At 34.8% G+C, this 20,880-nt stretch overlaps 1 protein-coding gene across 3 annotated transcripts in view; it reads right to left on the minus strand.

Annotated features, from left to right (window-relative positions):
- The window catches only part of FSTL5 (follistatin like 5), a 708,564-nt gene that overhangs the window by 56,499 nt on the left and 631,185 nt on the right, over positions 1-20,880 (minus strand). For all 3 annotated transcript variants that reach the window (XM_029235420.1, XM_029235419.1, XM_029235418.1), the window contains one exon: positions 9,922-10,071. In XM_029235420.1, coding sequence (XP_029091253.1) covers positions 9,922-10,071 — 150 coding nt within the window. The remainder of the gene's footprint in view (positions 1-9,921; positions 10,072-20,880) is intronic.

The raw sequence follows: 20,880 nt of genomic DNA on the forward strand, positions 1-20,880 counted from the left end.
TATCAAACTACCAATGGCATGTTTCACAGAACTAGAACAAAAAATTTTGCAATTTGTTTGGAAACATAAAAGACCCCGAATAGCCAAAGCAAACTTGAGAAAGAAAAATGGAGCTGGAGGAATCAGGCTACCTGACTTTAGACTATACTACAAAGCTACAGTAATCAAGACAGTATGATCCTGGCACAAAAACAGAAATATAGATCAATGGAACAGGATAGAAAGCCCAGAGATAAACCCACACACATATGGTCACCTTATTTTTGATAAAGGAGGCAAGAATATACAATGGAGAAAAGACAGCCTATTCAATAAGTGGTGCTGGGAAAACTGGAGAGCTACATGTAAAAGAATGAAATTAGAACACTCCCTAACACCATACACAAAAATAAACTCAAAATGGATTAAAGACCTAAATGTAAGGCCAGACACTATCAAATTCTTAGAGGAAAACATAGGCAGAACACTCTATGACATAAAGCACAGCAAGATCCTTTTTGACCCACCTCCTGGAAAAATGGAAATGAAAATAAAACTAAACACATGGGACCTAATGAAACTTAAATGCTTTTGCACAGCAAAGGAAACCATATCAAGGCGAAAAGACAACCCTCAGAATGGGAGAAAATATTTGCAAATGAAGCAACTGACAAAGGCTTAATCTCCAAAATTTACAAGCAGCTCATTCAACTCAATGTAAAAAAAACAAACAACCCAGTCCAAAAACGGGCAGAAGTTCTAAATAGACATTTCTCCAAAGAAGATATACAGATTGCATCAAACACATGAAAGGATGCTCAACATCACTAAGCATTAGAGAAATGCAAATGCAAATTACACTGTGGTGTCACCTCATACCAATCAGCATGGCCACCATCAAAAAATCTACAAACAATAAATGCTGGAGAGGATGTGGAGAAAAGAGAACTCTCTTGCACTGCTGGTGGGAATGTGAATTGGTACAGCCACTATGGAGAACAGTAGGGAGGTTCCTGTAAAAACTAAAAATAGTACTAGCATATTACCCAGCAATCCCACTACTGGGCATATACCCTGAGAAAACCATAATTCAAAAGAGTCATGTACCAAAATGTTCATTGCAGCTCTATTTACAATAGCCAGGACATGGAAGCAACATAAGTGTCCATCAGCAGATGAATGGATAAAGAAGATGTGGCACATATATATATACAATGGAATATTACTCAGCCAGAAAAAGAAACAAAATTGAGTTATTTTAGTGAGGTGGATGTACCTAGAGTCTGTCATACAGAGTGAAGTAAGTCACAAAGAGAAAAACACATACTGTATGCTAACACATATATATGGAATCTAAAAAAAAAAAAATCGTTCTGAAGAACCTAGAGGCAGGACAGGAATAAACACACATACTTAGAGAATGGACTTGGGGACACAGTGAGGGATAAGGGTAAGCTGGGACAAAGTGAGAGAGTGGCATGGATATATATACACTACCAAATGTAAAATAGATAGCTAGTGGGAAGCAGCCACATAGCACAGGGGGATCACCTCGGTGCTTTGTGACCACCTAGTGGGGTGGGATAGGGAGGATGGGAGGGAGACACAAGAGGGAGGAGATATTGGGATATACGTATATGTATAACTGACTCACTTTGTTTTAAAGCAGAAACCAACAAACCATTTTAAAGCAATTATACTTCAATAAAGATGTTGAAAAAATTTTTATCAGTATTCCTTGAGGGGGATGCACCAACTACAAATAATTTAAAACTGATGCTACACTGGTTATGGACCAGTTGTGTCAACTTATATAAAGATGGGTTATTTTGTCAGAGCGAAGTAGTGAGAATAGCAACAAAGATACCCTGAGCCTGGAGTTTAGCCTTGACATGAAGGAGCATGAAGACTGCTGATGACACTTAAGAATACCCGATGTGTTACAATAAGCCACTTCTGCATCCAAGCAGAACCTGATTTTGCTCCACAGAAGGCAAAATGAGGTCAGTTGTCTACTAGTTAATCTTTTACGCAGGAAAATATCACCTGCATGCCATTCTTACAAAAAGTATTAATGGCAAGAAAAGTAATAAGCATTTGATGTTTAGAGCAACACCAAGGTGATAGATTCCATTAAAAATGTGTGACCTTTTATTTTTAAGCTGCACACAGAAATGATATTAATGTATCCACTGAAAACAAATATACCCCTATGGTAAGAATTTATCATGAGGTTTGTAAAACATGTTGTCAAGAAAACATTTGCCATTTAAGAGTAAAATGCAACAATGTTCAAGTTTTTAAAATGTTTCGTGCTGAAATTACACACTTAATACCAATTCTCACATTCAAATATATACAAAAGAAATAAAAGAAAGTCAGAAATATGATTTCTTAGATAAGGTCAGTATAAAACACTAGGGATCCAATTTAATTGGACTGAAAAAAAAACTTGAAAGAGTAAATTTAAATAAGTTTACTGTTCTTTTTTTCTCTCTCTTTTTTTTCTGTTCAAAAAGAAGGCAATTTGATTTTGGACTTCACTGTTCCATCTCTCTGTCCACCCTATAAAAAATTCTATACTAGTTTCTATCATATTTTGGAGATGATTAAATTTTGATTATAATTATTATTCTTAGTTGCCACTGTATAATATATTTAGGCTAAAATAAAGAAACAAACAGAGGTACAGCACACAATCAGGAAGTATAACTTCATTTGGATACAAAAAAGGCTGACTTGAGTCAGCCTCTGCTGAGAAAAGGTATCAAACTGAGAAAGGATGCTTTACTTTTCACAAAACTAACTTTGTACCTTGCAGGTGACTTTGAGTATACTCTGTCCTTGGATATGATTAAAGCTTTAAATCACAAATGAAGCAGTTTACCTTTATTTTTTTAAGTAGCTAGAAATATTCTTTCCTTAAAGGGTTTTAAAACTTGAATTGGATTATTAATTTATAAAGCATAAGTTTCAATACCTACATCTGTTAAATCTATTATTTACATGTTGTTTTTAAATTAGGAGAAACTTTGAGGGAATTTAGAATTCTAAGAGATTGCCTATTTTCAAGTATAAAAGTAGAGTCATTAGGATATTCCTAATTCACCTTTAAGCATGTACTTTCAAGCATTAAAATTCACATACTCTAAGGTCATGTTAAGACAAATATAGGGATGTGTTATTTCAGCCAACGCTTAGTAGACTTATGGAATTTCATCATCTAAAGAGGCTCACAGACTGAAATTATACATGGTTACAAAAAAAAAGAATTTAGACAAATTCAAAGATAGAAAACTTTAATTTTTTAAAGACATTTTTATGGAGTATATATGTAAAATTTTAGGTTGATATTTATAGTCAACAATAGGCCTCAGAAAATAATGTCTCTTTCAGAAAGATGGCTAGACTGAATATACCCAATATGGAAATTTTCATTTTTTAACTAATTTGGTCTCTAAATATCTATAGAATAGATCATTGCAGAACGTCCCAAATCATTGCAGCTGCTACTTCACTCTACTTCTTTCCAGGGAGGTATTCAAGCACCCTTATAATTCAAAATTTTTCTTTTTATTGACAGAAGGGCGATATTCAATTCCATCCCATACCTCCCCAGAGTTGTGTGGGCAAACCCATGACACAGTACTGCCTTTTTGATCCAAGGATTAAGTGCCCACATATTTCCTACAATAGGGAAGTCTGTTATGTTACTCTCCGTTCCTACTATTCCTCAAATGGAAGGCAGCTATAGAAAAATGAGGCAATAAGGCTGATAAATGGTGGCACGAGGCAAGATGCATGAAGACAGGGTTCAGATTTGTTTTTGATAGCTGACAATCTGAGAATATGCAGAGACTGTATATAGAGTGGGTAGAAGGGGTAAAACAGGAAGTCAGCCATCAAGACAGTGAAAATACACATTTTTAAATTACTACTTCTCATCAAATTGCTTGCTAAAATGTTAAAGTTCGGAAGAATTTTCACCTCTAATTCCATCTGGGACAGAATTTTCTGTTTTAGTACTCTTAAATCAGTTCATTTGTCATACAAGTGTTCCTTTTTGATTACTTCTTGGATTATATGTTACTAACTTATACTTTCTCTTTAATTTGTTCTTTCTCACTACATTTCCAAATTTACTACCATGACTTTTACTTTAATACTTCCTTAGTTCCTTTTACTCTCTGCCAGGATTGTGGTTATTGTTATTTCTTTTATTCAGTTCTAATAGTATTAACCATGACTTTTGTCCTTGTTCTTTGCCAAAATTCTCAGTTTCCTTTTAATTAGTCTTTTTTGAATAAATCAATTTTTACCTTTTATATATTCATTTCATTGTGCCTTTATCTACATATATTTTTACTTTCCTTCTTTCATTTACAGTATTGTGATTTTCTTCAGCTAAATTCTAAAATTATCTAGTTAAATGTTTTCTTTTCTTTTCTTTTTTTTTTTTTTTTTTGCTGTATGCGGGCCTCTCACTGCCGTGGCCTCTCCCGTTGCGGAGCACAGGCTCCGGACGCACAGGCTCAGCGGCCATGGCTCACCGGCCCAGCCGCTCCGCGGCATGTGGGATCTTCCCGGACCGGGGCACGAACCCGTGTCCCCTGCATCGGCAGACGGACTCTCAACCACTGCGCCACCAGGGAAGCCCAAATGTTTTATTTTCAATCTATTATTTATTTTTTTCATTACAGTAACAAAATTCCTTCAAAGACAGTCTTACTTGGATTCAACATGTTTAATCATGATTATCAATATTACTTGTTATTGATATTGACATTTTAAATTTACTTTGCAGTTTTTGATAGCTTAGCACTGTGTCAGAGAATCAGTATAAAATGATTTCATTAATATTTCTTGAGGCTAAATTTATAACCCGGCATGTGTTCATTTTCAAAAATGTTTCCTTTAGTGAATGCTATAGTCTGAAGGTTTGTGTCCCCCCAGAATTCACTTGTTGTAATCCTAACCCTCAAAGATGATGGTATCAGATGATGGGCATTTGGGAGGTGATTAAGTCATGATAATGGAGCCCTCATGAGTGGGATTAGTGCTTTTATAAAAAAGACCCCACAGAGATCGCTTACCCCTTCCCCCATGTGAAGACACAGTGAGATGGCAATGGCTATGAACCAGAAAGAGGGCCCTCACCAGGTCATGATCATGCTGCCACCTTGAGAAACAAATTTCTGTTGTTTATAAGCTACGCAGTGTGTTGTATTTAATTAAAGCAGGATGAATGGTGATATCAAATGATATTGAAAAGGTTTAGAAAGTGAAATATTTAGTAATAATGTATATTTAATTACTGCTGGATGCAAAAAATAATACATGTATCTGTTAGTTCAAGCATAGTAATAATATTCAATTTGCATAAAGTATTAATTTTGTCTGTTGAACAGAAGTATCAAATATTTCTCACTTACATCAGCTTTTTTGTTTTGTTAGTATATGACTAAATTATCTGGAACTGTCCTTAAATTTCAAATTTTATTTTTTCTTATTTTTGGGATATACCTCATAATCTGCATATGGCTAGATTTTCATTATTCGGTCCATTACTTTTTATTATCAGCTATTACTTTACTCCAATCTCGGTTATTATAATTATAAACATATTTGGTTTTATTCTATAATTTTGTTTAAAGATTTTTGTCCTGATTTTTCCATTCTTACTGTTTTCTCTTTCTTAATTCTTCTTTTCCTATTGTATTTAGGAATAAGTTGTTCATGTAATTCTATTTTTTCATAGACAAATACAATATTTAAGACACAGTTTCTTAAAATATTAATAAACATACTTAATGTACATGGGTAATCCATAATTACTCCCATTCTTAAATAATACAAGAAAACTTAACATATATATTTCAAATAATATCAGCCCTTTCCCTGCTTACATATTGTTGTACAATATTTAAACATTTTTTTTGCTATTTCAGTCCTGTGTTTTCACTCTTTTAAAACTTTCAAACTTAAATTCAGGGAATATCATTATTATTGACAGTTAGTATTTCAATAGGTCCTATGTTTACCAGTTTACTCGCTCTCTATACATCAAGTAGAACTGCTTAATTTTCCTTATTCCTGAAGCATATAGTTTTCAGTTTGTTTTGTTTAAATTTATTTTGTTGATAAAGTCTATTTTTTTGTATCTGATACAGTAAATAAATTATATACTTTTTTCCATTGACCATATAATATCAGAGTATATTTTATTTCCATTTAGTCTTTTAATAATATTATTTCACTTTCTTTTGGTGTCCATTATCGCTACTGAGAAAATAGCTGCTGTTCTCATAGTACTTTATCTCCTATTTTTAGATCTTCCTTTTGGCTTTATGTGTGGCTGTGTCATGTTAACATATTCAGGTATTGATTTCTTTTCCATTTGTTTCATTGTCCTTTCTAAATCTGAGAGCTTCCTGTATTATATTTTATAAGTTGTATAATAAAGAGTAATACATAGTATATGTACATAATATATACAAATATATATAGTATATATAATATATATTACATATAAACATATACACATATATTATATCTATTATTATATACATATACTATGTATTACTCTTTATTATATTACAGAAAATTCTCATTCACTTTGACCGAATTATCAACATTTCCCTTTTCTTTCTATTATCTCCCTCCAGAATTTATCCTTTCTACTGTTAATGTATAAATAAAGTCTGATATTTCAAAATACATTTGCTTCTCATTATTAATGGCATTTGTTCTACAAAGTCACCACAAACACTGAATTTCTGGACACTGAACCACTGCTTCTATAGGAAATGCATAGTTTGGTTCCTATCAGTCTCTAGTCACAAGATTTTCATCATCTGATCAATACATAACCTAATTTCATGAGTGTTTCTGCACAGAGAAACGTTATTTAATACATATTGTTTATTAATTAACAGTAACATTGAGAACTTCCCTGGTGGCACAGTGGTTAAGAATCCGCATGCCAATTCAGGGGAAACGGGTTCGAGGGCTGGTCCAGGAAGATCCCACATGCTGCAGAGCAACTAAGCCCGTGCACCACAACTAACTGAGCCTGCGCTCTAGAGCCCGCGAGCCACAACTACTGAGCCCGCGTAGCACAACTACTGAAGCCCACGCTCCTAGAGCCCATGCTCTGCAACGAGAAGCCACTGCAATGAGAAGCCCACGCACCGCAACAAAGAGTAGTCCCCGCTCGCCGCAACTAGAGAAAGCACGTGCACAGCAACAAAGACCCAACGCAGCCAAAACGAAATAAACAAACAAATAAATAAATTTATATTGAAAAATAAACCAGTAACATTGAACTCAGGGCCATACAGCGTTAGGACTCATGACTGAATTAAGCCCACCGTTAGGCACACCACGACCTTCCTTCACAAGCGTTTCAACACAACAAAATTGTCCTTGAAGACACAATAGTAAATAGACCGTGAAAAAAACACTTGTTCGCAGTATGAAAGCCGAACCAAAAAAGTCGGGGTGTTTCCTTTTCCAACCTGAGCTGGGAACATGTACTTCAGGTCACACATTTCTCCTCACTCTGCACAAGTCCCTGAGCGTCTGCAAAACACCATGTGTATTGGTTTTGTGGTTCTAAATAAATTCAAGAGAGTGAGTTTTAAATAAAGAATCAGCAAACAATGAGAATCAACTGTAATCGATTTTTCTGCAGCGAAAAAAAAAAAAGAATAGCACTAGCTCCATGCAAACAAAATGACTTCACAATTATCATGTAGCCAGACACAGACAGTGAATACTGTATATTTCCATCTCTGTAATATTCAAAATTAGGCAATACTGACTTATGGTGACAGAAAGCCACATAATGATTACCTCTGGATAGGTAATTACTAGAAGGGGTAATAAAGCATAATTATTATTTTCATAAGATCACATGGAAAGCCCATTTGGACTGAGGCCCAATTTTCTAACTTCTAAAAATGTGTTAGATTCTTATCTGAAAATATCCACAATCATAATTATATTGTAATATTATTTTAATATTTTAACCTTGTATAATGTCTTTTACATTCTGCTTTTTTATAGGCATTATAGACACTTTGAAAAATAATATAATTGATGTGATTTTTTACCATTGCATGAATGTTTCATTATTGATATTTCCTATTAATTTTAAACTTTACTTCATTGTCTGAAGATGGAAGTTAGATGAATAATAAATTATGTTAACTTTTCTCACTTTTGAATATCTACTAGGTAGTACATACTCAGTCAGTGTAGGTTTCTAGTTTGAACACTGAATTTAAAAACCAGCCTGATTAAAAGAACATCTAGTAGCTAACACATGCTAACTAAAGAGTCTTGATAATCCCTGACTGAATGCCTATAATTCGCTGGCCTATGTTGCAGCTGAAATCAAAGTAAAATCAGCCTGGTCAAAAATCATGCAGTCTCAAAGACAGACACATAGGAAGCAAAATAGACAGAAAAAATATGTTCTCACAGAAGATACTGGACCATTAGATTGGGTGCACAGGGAACTGTGTAACCCTGGAGGCCTTAGAATTTTCTAGTAGACAGTTATTCATCCTTCTACTCATGACTCTTCTGTTCATTCTCACAGTAGAAACTGAACCACTGGACTAATTATCCATTGTAAATTTGTAACCCTGGAGATATCAGAGCTTTCTAATAGAAACACTTTTGATTCTTTTATTTGTAATACCAAACACATCTCATAAAAGGCAATTAATGAAGTATACAGAATGGATAGATGGGTGGATGGAATGAATAGATGGGTGGATGGAATGGATAGGTGGGTGGATGGAATGGATAGGTGGGTGGATGGAATGGATAGATGGCTGGATGAACTCACGTGAAGCTGTTAAGAACTCTTAGAATGAGAGGCCCTGATTTCGAACTTCTTAACACTTCTTTTGGTTCTAGTCAGGAATCAACATTAGAGGGACTAACAGCTACTTCAAATTCAAACCAATACTGATGTAAAAGAAAAAAAAATCTCTGTAAATATAAGAAATGGTTAGATTCCCGTGTCTGTCAGAATTTTGATAGTAAATAGCACTTCTATAGTCCAGACTCTGCTACAAATGCTTTGTATGCATAAATTGGTATAATCCTTAATATAACTTTATGAGATATGTACAGTTATTATTCCCATTTAACAGATTATACATATCTCACAAAACTATTTTAAGTTTGTTTCCTTTGAGCTGAGAAGCCATAGATCCTAACAGTCAAAGGCTGAGATACTGGAGCCAGACTGCCAGGCATAAATCCTGCACTGCCCCTTGATTATTGTAAGACTGAGTTCTAGTAGGCTGTCCAAGATGGACAGTCTTAGAAAGAGCAGGGCATAAAATAGGTGATGGCTCAAACCAGAATAGTTTTTCATAACCGTGACCATGGCAACATGGAAAAATGACATGGCAAGGCGTGTTATAGGTGTTTTTCTCTGTCACTGACCTATGCACATATTACTTGTTTTACTACTATAGTAAAACCTACTAAGCTACTATTATCCAGTAAATCTACTATTGTCTCAGCCTTTGTTAAGAATCACATGAGAAAGATATACTACTTTACTGTGATGGTAACTAGGAACACCTTAATTGGCCTTGGACTGGGACTCTCTTTGCTCTAGACACAATAAGCAATTGTGAGGATGTTTTTTGTGTAACTGGTCATGTGGGGATTATGAGGTATTCACGGAATCTAACTGTTGAAAACAAAAGCTATTTCAATTACTTCTTTAATTCTTTAGGCTCAAGGAGCGGAATGAGAGGACAGTTTGTAGAAATTGTGTATACTTTTTAGTTATCCAAATAACGAAACAAGTTATCAATGGCAACCAAATGGCAATGCACGAGCTACCTGGTAAAGTCTATTACATTAAATTAAATAGTCTTCAAAACCACTTTCAAAAGGAGGAGTCATTCATACCTGAATAACTTTTTGAGACTGCACATCAACAAGAAGGACTCTGTCCAAAGTTGGCTGTGCCACATAAATGAACTTGTCCTTGACATTGACAGCTGTGGCCCACACACACCTCTGGACTTCATCGCCTTCAGCTCTGGGACAGACTTCACCCTGTAATTTAGAAAATAAAAATCAAATGAATATCTTAAATGATAACATGGATATAGCCATATTATGAGTAACATTAATGTTTCATGCTCTACTACTTTTAGCATCAAAAGTTTTATATATATATATATGTTAAATATATATTCATATGTTACATATTTATATATTTAGATTTATGTCAAATATATAAATATATAAAGAGTCAAATCAAATAGAACAGTATATAGTGCATATTTAAATTCATTAAATTTGTATAGGAATCAATGTGAAATAACCCTTAAAATATATTTTATTAAGCCTTTGAATGCTTATTTATAGTAACATATAGTCTTTTCATTTGTCACTACCTATCCTTAGCTCAGTAACTGCAGAAGTACATAATAAATCGAACGTTTCCTCCCAAATCCCCCCAATCTCAAACTTCTTTACCAGACATTATATGCCACACTAAAGTATATTTAGAGCTTCTCAAAACCTCAAGGGCTGCCCTCATAGCATATTCATGGGCTTTTTAAAAGCTACCAAATCCACTACACAAGACTGAAGGAGTCTTCTACTTTGTGGAGAACCAGAAACTTAGAAAAATGATAATAAGGTAGTTACTCGAAATGGTTATTTTATTTTCAATTTGGTATCAAGGTCAAATTTTATAAAGTCCTTTAAGCTGCCTAAGCCCTTTTCATTCTTCCCCTTCACCCTAGAACTACCTTCTGGTTAATATTGTGTAGTTTGTGCTATATGGTCATAAAGGAGGCAAAAATTATCTTCTATTTCTTCCTTCCAACATTCAGTAAGTGAATGTTGAAGGGATACGTAAGCCTTTCTGATTTGTATGGGCAGACACATGGTGATTAGAAGAAATGTCATTTAGCTTGTTATTTTTGTTTCAGGTTTTTCTTTGATTCACTGGTCTGTTGGTTTTGTGATTCTCACAATTTATCTGTAGTTAGAAAAACCACTGAGAAGAGAGATTTCTTGAACTATACATGAAATATATGTATAAAGATAAACACTTACTTACATAATGATAATGATAAACACTGATTCCAAATATGTCACTTGTTTTATGGTTTACGCCTGATCACTGATTATCATGTCTAATTCATTGATTTGTATACTCCAGTTGGTAACTCATGAGCTCAATTAGAATACTCTCTTTAACCTCTAATTCAAACCAAAACATTTATTTTTCAGGAGATATACCATCCACCATATGTATTTAATAATCATAAAACAAAATCAACAAAATTTTCATGGTCAACACCACCTAAGCATTTCTTTCAATGAAAAGATAATACTGACAGCACATAAACCACATTTGTCTTTTAGTGACTAAAATGACTACCACAATAACTCTTCTGAGGCAGCACAACCACAGTAGGTGTTTTTTCTTGCTTGCATAAAACTTGCAAAATAATGCAAAACCCAGAACACTTTGGAATGAGAAGCTTAGTATGTAGCTTGCTGGGCTTTTTTCCCCCAAAACTTCAGATCTAATTCCAGAGGACCTGGAGAATCCACTCAATTTTAAGTTCCAGTCCAGGGCTTCCCTGGTGGCGCAGTGGTTGAGAGTCCGCCTGCCGATGCAGGGGACACGGGTTCGTGCCCCGGTCCGGGAAGATCCCACATGCCGTGGAGCGGCTGGGCCCGTGCGCCATGGCCGCTGAGCCTGCGCGTCCGGAGCCTGTGCTCCGCAACGGGAGAGGCCCGCGTACCGCAAAAAAAAAAAAAAAAAAAAAAAAAAGATCCAGTCCAGAATTCCCAGGTTCACTAAAATATCAGGGACATATAACACCAGGGAACTGTAGTGTTCTCTGAACAGTACAAGTGTGACAGGCTTCCAGGACATAAGCAAAAAACCTCAAAACTAAACATCACGTGTATATTTCCGATAGTTCTGGGGAGTATGAATGAACTGCATTTCATAGAATGCACCACAATAATACTGAGATGACCACCAGTGGTGTCCATGGCACTCGTCAGCAGGCAACACAAACCTGATGGCAGAAATCTGTCCTCAGCACATGCCCAGAACACAGTACAGGATTGTACCTTCATTCATCAATTCACTGAAACATTATTTTCTACACCATTTTTCTTCAGAAGTATTGGGCTGGTCAAAAGGTTCGTTCAGTTTTTTCCTCAAGATGCCTCTAGTAGCACTTAGTTGTCTTTAACTTCATTCAAAACAATTTTGTTAGATTGCACTGTGACAGCTGTCATATCAGTGTGCATTTAAAAAAAATTATCAAAATTGGCGAACTTGTGTGGAGCCATTTTAATATTGAAGATGGAAGAAAAAAAGCAACATTCTTGGTATATCATGCTTTATTATTTCAAGAAAGGTAAAAACGCAACCAAAAAAAAGATTTGTACAATGTATGGAGAAGGTGCTGTGACTGATCGAACGTGTCAAAAGTGGTTTGTGAAGTTTCATGCTGGAGATTTCTTGCTGGACGACGCTCCACAGGTAGGTAGACCAGTTGAAGTTGATAGTGATCGAATTGAGACAACTGAGAACAATCAACGTTATACCACTTGGGAGATAGCCGACATACTCAAAATATCCAAATCAAGTGTTAAAGATCATTTGCACCAACTTGGTTATGTGAATCGCTTTGATATTTGGTTTCCACGTAAGTTAAGCAAAAAAAACCTTCTTGATTGTATTTCCTCATGTGATTCTCTGCTGAAACGTAATGAAAACGTTCCGTTTTTAAAACAATTTTGACTGGCAATGAAAAGTGGATACTGTACAATAATGTGGAATGGACGAGATCTTGGGGCAAGTGAAATGAACCACCACCAACCACACCAAAGGCTGCTCTTCATCCAAAGAAGGTGATGTTGTGTATATGGTGGTATTGGAAGGAAGTCCTCTATTATGAGCTCCTTCCGAAAAACCAAACAATTAATTGCAACAAGTACTGCTCCCAGTTAGACCAATTGAAAGCAGCACTCGATGAAAAGCATCCAGAATTAGTCAGCAGAAAATGCATAATCTTCCATCAGGATAACACAAGACCTGATGTTTCTTTGATGACCAGGCAAAAACTGTTACAAGGTTGGCTGGGAAGTTCTGTTTCATCTGCTGTATTCACCAGGCATTGCACCTTTGGATTTCCATTTATTTCATTTTTACAAAATTCTCTTAATGGAAAAGATTTCAATTCCCTGGAAGACTGTAAAAGGCACCTACAACAGTTCTCTGCTCAAAAAGATAAAAATTTCTGGGAAGATGGGATTATGAAGTTGCCTGAAAAATGGCAGAAGGTAGTGGAACAAAAGGGTGAATACGTTGTTCAATAAAGTTCTTGGTGCAAATGAAAAATGGTGTCTTTTATTTTTACTTAAAAACCAAAGGCACTTTTCGGCCAACCCAATATCTTGAACATCTTTGACAAGAACCTATTTCAGGAGACTCAAACTCTACCTAACATAAGTACTTGAGAGGCACGAAAAGGTGGGAAAAAGTGGGACCTAAGGTTGACGAAAGGATCTGAATATAGGAAAATTGTTTACAAATCCTTTGCCGTTGTGTAAAAGCTCCCAACAAAACCTGTCAAAATAACAGAAAGCGTAAGTAACCTGACGCTAAACTGTCAGTCAAAAAACAGCTGAACCAGGAGAAATTTCCAGCCCTTTGTTTGCTACAAAACTAGTCAACAGTAAAATAAACTGCTCCGCTGGGAATTATTTCCTATTTGTACGCTGTCCCTATAAGATGGCCCTGACCAGACTCACAATCACGTTTACAAAGCCATTAAAAGTTTCCTGACAGTCACCCTGAATTTTCTTTGCTTTGCTTCACGCCATTATTGCTGATTATAGTCTATTCGGTCCCATTTTACAATAGCACTCCTCTGTTTTCAGATTACATAGATTAGTATTTATTTCTGTGGCTAGGAAGAGTAGGGGAATATTTTTCACATGCATTAGGCATTCAGTGATAAAAGGAAACTAAAATATACAAGAGATGCAAAAGAAGATTAAGATAATACGTACTGATGAGGAAAATTGTCAGAAATTATATCAAAGAGTATCACTCAATCATTTTTATAGAAACGTATACTGCCTTTGAGAGTTAAAGGATTAACAGGATTTTAGAGCTAATGAAGACGAGTCAATAATAAAAAGATAATTCTAGCTCATAATTAGAATTTATCTATTTCCCTTTGGGTTACTTCCATATTTCATTATGCAGTTCCTATTTATGTATTATCTTCTTCCAAAATTTTAAAGGGATATAAGATGTATCACTAGTGATGATGGAAATTTTGATTTAGCAATTAAAATAGTGTTGATGCTTCCTGATTTGCTAAACACAAGTTATAGCTCGAGTAGATGGATATATATATACTCATCTTCTATAGGACTTGGTCATTTTCATATATTGTATTGATGACCTATTAAAAACACTTTTCCCTTAAATCTCCAACTTCCCATCTTTCTTTCCTCCCTTTCTTCATAGTCTACCTCTGTGTCTTTCATGGTGAGGATGAATGAATTTGTCACAAGCACATCTGTTTACCTTGCATCCAACTCAACAAGTTTCTGTCCTTATTCCGTCCTTGCATCCTTCTCTCTGATCATGGTTTGTCCACTATCTTTTGCCTGAAGACAGAATCTGCCTACATTTTAATTATAACTTTAGCTATGTCTCCAGGTGTGTTGGAACATGCACATGCCCCTGTAATTTAAGTAAACATTATTTGGATTCACCTGCTTTCCCTTTCAATAATCCATCTAATTTTCTTTAGACTTTGAACAAGCTGTCAAGAACCTTAATTCCATTTCTTGACCTTTCACTCTAAATTGCTCATACTTCAAACTTGCTTTCCAGATCCTGTCTCTTCCAAAAGAGAGTTCTTGAAGAGTCACAAAGAGCTTTAGAATTTGCGATCATTGCTCTTCGATTATTGCTGGGGAACATTTATTGAACACTTACTATGTGTAAGATATCATGCAAAGCTCTGTTTGGAAATAAAAACATGAATTTGTGTGAATGCCTGCTCTCAAGTTGCTTATAATTTCTGCCATATTTAGCTGTTTCAGACTCTTGATTCTTCCTGGAATGTTTTTTCATTCTTGTAAGGCAAGGAGCAGCAAACCATGACCCCAGGCCAAATTCAGCGCACTGCCTATTTTGGTAAATGGCCTAGGAACTAAGAACACTTTTTGATATTTTTTAACAGTTGAAAAAAAATCAAAAGAAGAGTACTATGTTGTGATGTGTAAACATTATCTGGTATTCAGATTTCCATAAATAAAGGTTTACTGGAACACATCTACACCCATTCATTTCAATATTGTCTATCTCAAATATCAAAAAAGCAAACAACTCAATTAAAAAGTGGCCAAAGGACATGAATAGGCATTTTGAAAACACACAGATGGCCAACAGACACATGCAAAGATGCTCAACATCACTAATCATCAGGGAAGTGCAAATTAAAACTACAATGAGCCATCAAATTACACCTGCCAGAATGGCTATCTTCAAAAAGACAGCAAAAACTATTGGCTAGTATGTGGAAAAAAAGAGAGCCCTCATGTGCCGCTGGTGGAATGGTAAGTTGATGCAGCCACTATGGAAAACCTTATGAAGCTTCCTCAGAAAATTAAAAATAGAGCTACCGTACAATCTAGGAATTCCACTTCTGGGTATTTTTCTGAAGGAAACAAAAATTACGTTAATTTGAAAAGATATACACACCCCTAGGTTCACTGCAGCACTAAGTGCAGAAATAAGTATACAACAAATCAGGTGGCCTAAGATGTACACACCCAATTTGGGTACCACATTATGGGTTCACCCAAGGATAGTATACAGATGCTCCTAGATACAGAGTGAACTATTGCGAATGAATGTTGCATTAAAGGCGGAGAGAGAGAGGGTTGGATGTTTGATAAATATGTAAACTGGGATCAGGTCATTAACTATTGAAAATAAATTGCTTTCAGTAGTTCTCGTTGTTTAACTTTACTGCTTCTCTACCTATCAGGTTCCTAAGACTGGCAGGAGAGTCCGCTTTCTTGGAAGTAATTGAGAATTGGGAGGAAAGAGAACTTTTGCAAAAAGGAAAAAATAATAAAGAATCCTTACTCAAAATGTGTAACCGTATTCTTTGTTGTTCTCCAGCAAATGGCCTGATCTCCAGCTAGAATGTCCTCATCAGAATCTTACTAAAAAACCAATGATTTTCCACAGCAACTAAAGAACGCATCACACATTTTATTAATCAAATTCTTTTTAATCTACATTTGGTAGCCGCATTTCCAACACCTATATGGCTCATCCTAATTACTGTGGGTCTTACTAATTTTCTTCCTGTCTGAATTTTTGTAGCATTTATATTTGGTGCCACATAATTTGGCCTTTAATCAGGTATTATCATCCCTGCCTAAAATGTTAGCCTTTGCTATTCCTGTATTTCTACATTTTACAGACATACTGGGGAAGGTACAATATTTCCTCAGTAAATACAAGTTTAAATGTCACTTATCATAGAAAAAAAAAGGAGAGGGGATCAAAAAGTGTATATTTCTCAAACATGTTGTTAAACACTATTCCATGTCATCCAGAATCATTGAGAAACCGAATTCTGGAACATCTTCAACATATAGTCTGTGGATAGCTGCCTGTTGGCATATCGTTCCTTACCAAGCTGAGAATAGTACAGAAATGGAAAATAACCATTTAGAATCTTTTCTAACAATTTGCCATTGACATAATATCCATAAGCATGATCAGCGGACCCATCTCCTTTAATAGGGTTTAGACAAGCTTGGGTGTCTCAGGCGTGCCTGGAGGGTTCTTTTCCACAAATGTTTTAAGAAGCTCTGATTTTGAGCTTTCTTTTCTTTTCTAGCTCTCTCTTTCTCTTTTAAATAGCTTTAAAATACATATATATCCAAAACTGTTGCAGTCTGAGTCTACTGAGATAAATAGAAAAGTGAATGAAACACTTGACAAAATAGTGTTCACTTTAATAAATGCAATGTTCAGTTTATCATGAATCAAAGAAATGAAACAAGGGTTCTTTGTACTGAACTGGAATGTTCAGATTACGATTTCCAGGATTTTTTTTTTATAATCATGAAGATATATATATATATATATATATATATATATATAAGGTTGAGCTATTTGTGAATACACTAGATATAATGTATTCTTTTAATCTTGCTTTGCAATATAAAAAAACCCTAGATCTTACAATAGCATGTTAAACAATTTAATATCCATGGTTATCTCCCTTACTGGACCATTTTTTTTTTAAAGGCAATGAGGTTAAATTACTTTCGTCAATTTTTAGTCGAGATCACTGCTATAACCCAAGTGATACAACTGCTTATTTCTACAGTTAGATATATTCAATTTATCTAATTCTAGTTCCCATTTCATTTATGAAAATGTCATAAACAATCTAGTTCGTATTAGTCAAAGCATAGGTAGCCATGGCAATTTAGGGGCTGATTTGCCTTAATTTGGCCTATATAAGAAAACTGTCAGATAGTATGATTTTGATTCTAGGATATCAATGGTACAAAGACCACAGTAAAGAAATTTTATTCCTTTCTTTTAACATAAGGAGAATGCATTTATGTCCTCCAGTGTTATAACAAAAATGGAGCAGATAACACTATACAATCATATACTGAGGACTGATTTCTCTTTAGCCGCAAATTATTAGAAAGATTAAAAACACAGGCTTTGAGGTCAACCAGAATTAGATGTAATCCAGTTTTACACTCATATTAGCCATGTAAATACTCCTTTTAAGCTTTGTTTATGTCACTGGTACAATATCACCAATCACATAGGATTATTATGTCTGTTAAATGAAATCATGTTTGAAAAGGTCAAATGATCAATAAATGTTACCTGCTATTTTTCTATAGAAAATTCACTATGGGATATATTTCATGAAAACTATAATAGTCTACACATTTTTCATCAAATTTTTTTTTTCAATTTCCCAAAATGTTTTAGAGGGAAGTTCACTGTGTATATTTAAGAATTTCAAAGAGTTACTTTAAATACAGAATGATGGTTGCATATGTGGTCAGGAGAACTTATTTTTCCCTTTATCACTTGGTAGTTCTATGATATTGAGCTAATTATTTGTCTTTTCTCATTTCCTTATCTAGAAATTGAGAGGATTAAATTAGAACTTGTCCATGGTTTCAATAAAAGAAAAAAAAACAAAAAGCAAAGCTATCTGAATTACTTCTACTCTGCTTAAACAGAAATTACCAGTTTATAGAAATATTATATTAAGTCCACCCATGTTGTTGCAAATGGCATAATTTCATTCTTTTTTATGACTAATATTCCATCATAAAAAAATATATAAATATGCCACATCTTCTTTAACCATTCATCTGTTGATGGGCAACTGGGTTGCTTCCATATCTTAACTATTGTAAATAATGCTACAATGAGCATAGAGGTTCATGTATCTTTTCAAATTAGTGTTTTCATGTTCTTTGGATAAATATCCAGAAGTGGAATTGCTGGATCATACGGTAGTTCCATTTTTAATTTTGTGAGAAGCTTCTATACCGATTTCCACAGTGGCTGCAGCAATTTACATTCCCATCAACAGTGTAGGAAGGTTCCCTTTTCTCCATATTCCCACCAGCATTTGTTATTTGTAGATATTTTAATGATGGCCATCTTGAGAGGTGTGAGGTGAATAACCAATTTAAAAGTAAATAAATTTGCAGAGTGTTAAATTTCAAATGTCTGCAAAACATGAGAGAAGAAAGAACTCTAGATCTTTCGTCAGTGCAGGACTGAATGATTTGTGTGTCGATTCTCTTGGTTCTTGTAAATGAGCCAGAATCCTGGCTGGGGGTTGGTCCAGGTGTCAGTGGGCACTGAGAATCCAGAGGCAGGGACTTAATGACTTTTGGAAAAGGCATAAACTTGAATAATGGTGAGACAAGTTAAATATCAAGACCACAGGTTTCACATTAGGTCCAAGAACAAGTAAATAGAGTTTGGCAAAATGTCCTTTGAATTGAAAGCTAACATTAAGCACTAGAGAAATTAGACAAATATGGGGAATACCAGGAAATGTAAATTATATGGACCCACAAGGTTCAGGAAGGATCAACTCAATTAATGGCAGTTTAGATAGTTGGAATTAAAGAATTAGTTGTGTTTAATTTCATTTCCCAATGTGTTGAAGATTTGACTTGTACAGGAGCAATGGTGCTCTTTCCTAACTTTATTTAACAAAGCACAATCGGTAAGTTGGTTAGATAGGGTGAAAATTTATATTAAAAAATTATTTTCTTACCAGATAACACATGAAGTTAAATGACCACACAAGAAAAGAAGAAGAAAAAAAAAAGAATGGACTTTAGTATGCAAACCTCTCCTTAAAATGTTGAAAAGCTCATCAAAATTATGACATCACTATGAACACTGATGGATATCATGGAAAGATAGAGGTTACTTCTTTCAAATATGTTCTGTACTCTAGTTTCCTTCAGTAACAATAGAGAATATTTGCTTAAATGGTCCTTTCCAGGTACTGATTAACAGTCAAAATTAAGAGGACTACTTTAAGAAGACTGTTTGGATTAATTTACCTTGACACTTGTTCATTTGGAGCATCAAGGTAAACTAGTCCAAATAGATTCATTTAAAATGAGTCATGTACCACAATATTCATTGCAGCTCTGCTTACAATAGCCAGGACATGGACACAACCTAAGTGTCCATCAACAGATGAATGGATAAAGAAGATGTGGCACATATATACAATGGAATATTATTCAGACATAAAAAGAAACAAAATTGAGTTATTTGTAGTGAGGTGGATGGACCTAGAGTCTGTCATACAGAGTGAAGTAAGTCAGAAACAGAAAAACAAATACAGTATGCTAATACATATATATGGAATCTAAAAAAGAAAATGGTCATGAAGAATCTAGGGGCAAGACGGGAATAAAGACGCAGACATAGAGAATGGACTTGAGGACATGGGGAAGGGGAAGGGTAAGCTGGGGAAGTGAGAGAGGGGCATGGACTTATATACACTACCAAATGTACAACAGATAGCTAGTGGGAAGCAGCCACATAGCACAGGGAGATCAGCTTGGTGTTTTGTGGCCACCTAGAGGGGTGGGAGGGAGACGCAAGAGGGAGGAGATATGGGGATATATGTATATGTAGAGCTGATTCACTGTGTTATAAAGCAGAAACTAACACACCACTGTAAAGCAATTCTACTCCAATAAAGATGTTCAAAAAATAATAAAATAAAATAAAGTGAATACTGCAAAAAGTAATAAATAAATTTAAAAAATGTATTTTAAAAGCAAGCAATTTTGTTTTGATAGATTTCACTTCTCTATGTTCTGATCATATTACTAAAGAAAATATAGATTTTGAAATAAATAATACCTATGAGACAGATTATCAGGCAGGCAAAGAAATTACTTCTACAAGATAGGATTGAAGTAAAAACTTGAAGTTTAGTTTGGGGGGGGACCATAAACCACATTAACAAACTGTCATTAAACCTTTAAAGGACTTTCATGTAGATTCTATTCCTTGATTCTTTGAAATTCTTATAGGAAAATAGAGTAAATTAAATGATTTCTTATTGGTATATATCTGTAGGACACAAAGGAAACAAAGATAAACTTTTAAGGAAAAGGGTCAAACAATTTGAATGACATGGAATATCAGAAACTGTAAGTTCCCCTTTCTTTCTTTAAATGCATGAGTTTTGATAATGCACATTTTACAGATTTCTCTTTTGGGGGACGTTAGTTGAGGACCAAGAGAGG

Source organism: Monodon monoceros, unplaced genomic scaffold (genome assembly GCF_005190385.1).
Source record: "Monodon monoceros isolate NGI ecotype Baffin Bay Population unplaced genomic scaffold, NGI_Narwhal_1 Super_Scaffold_20, whole genome shotgun sequence".
NCBI lineage: Eukaryota > Metazoa > Chordata > Mammalia > Artiodactyla > Monodontidae > Monodon > Monodon monoceros.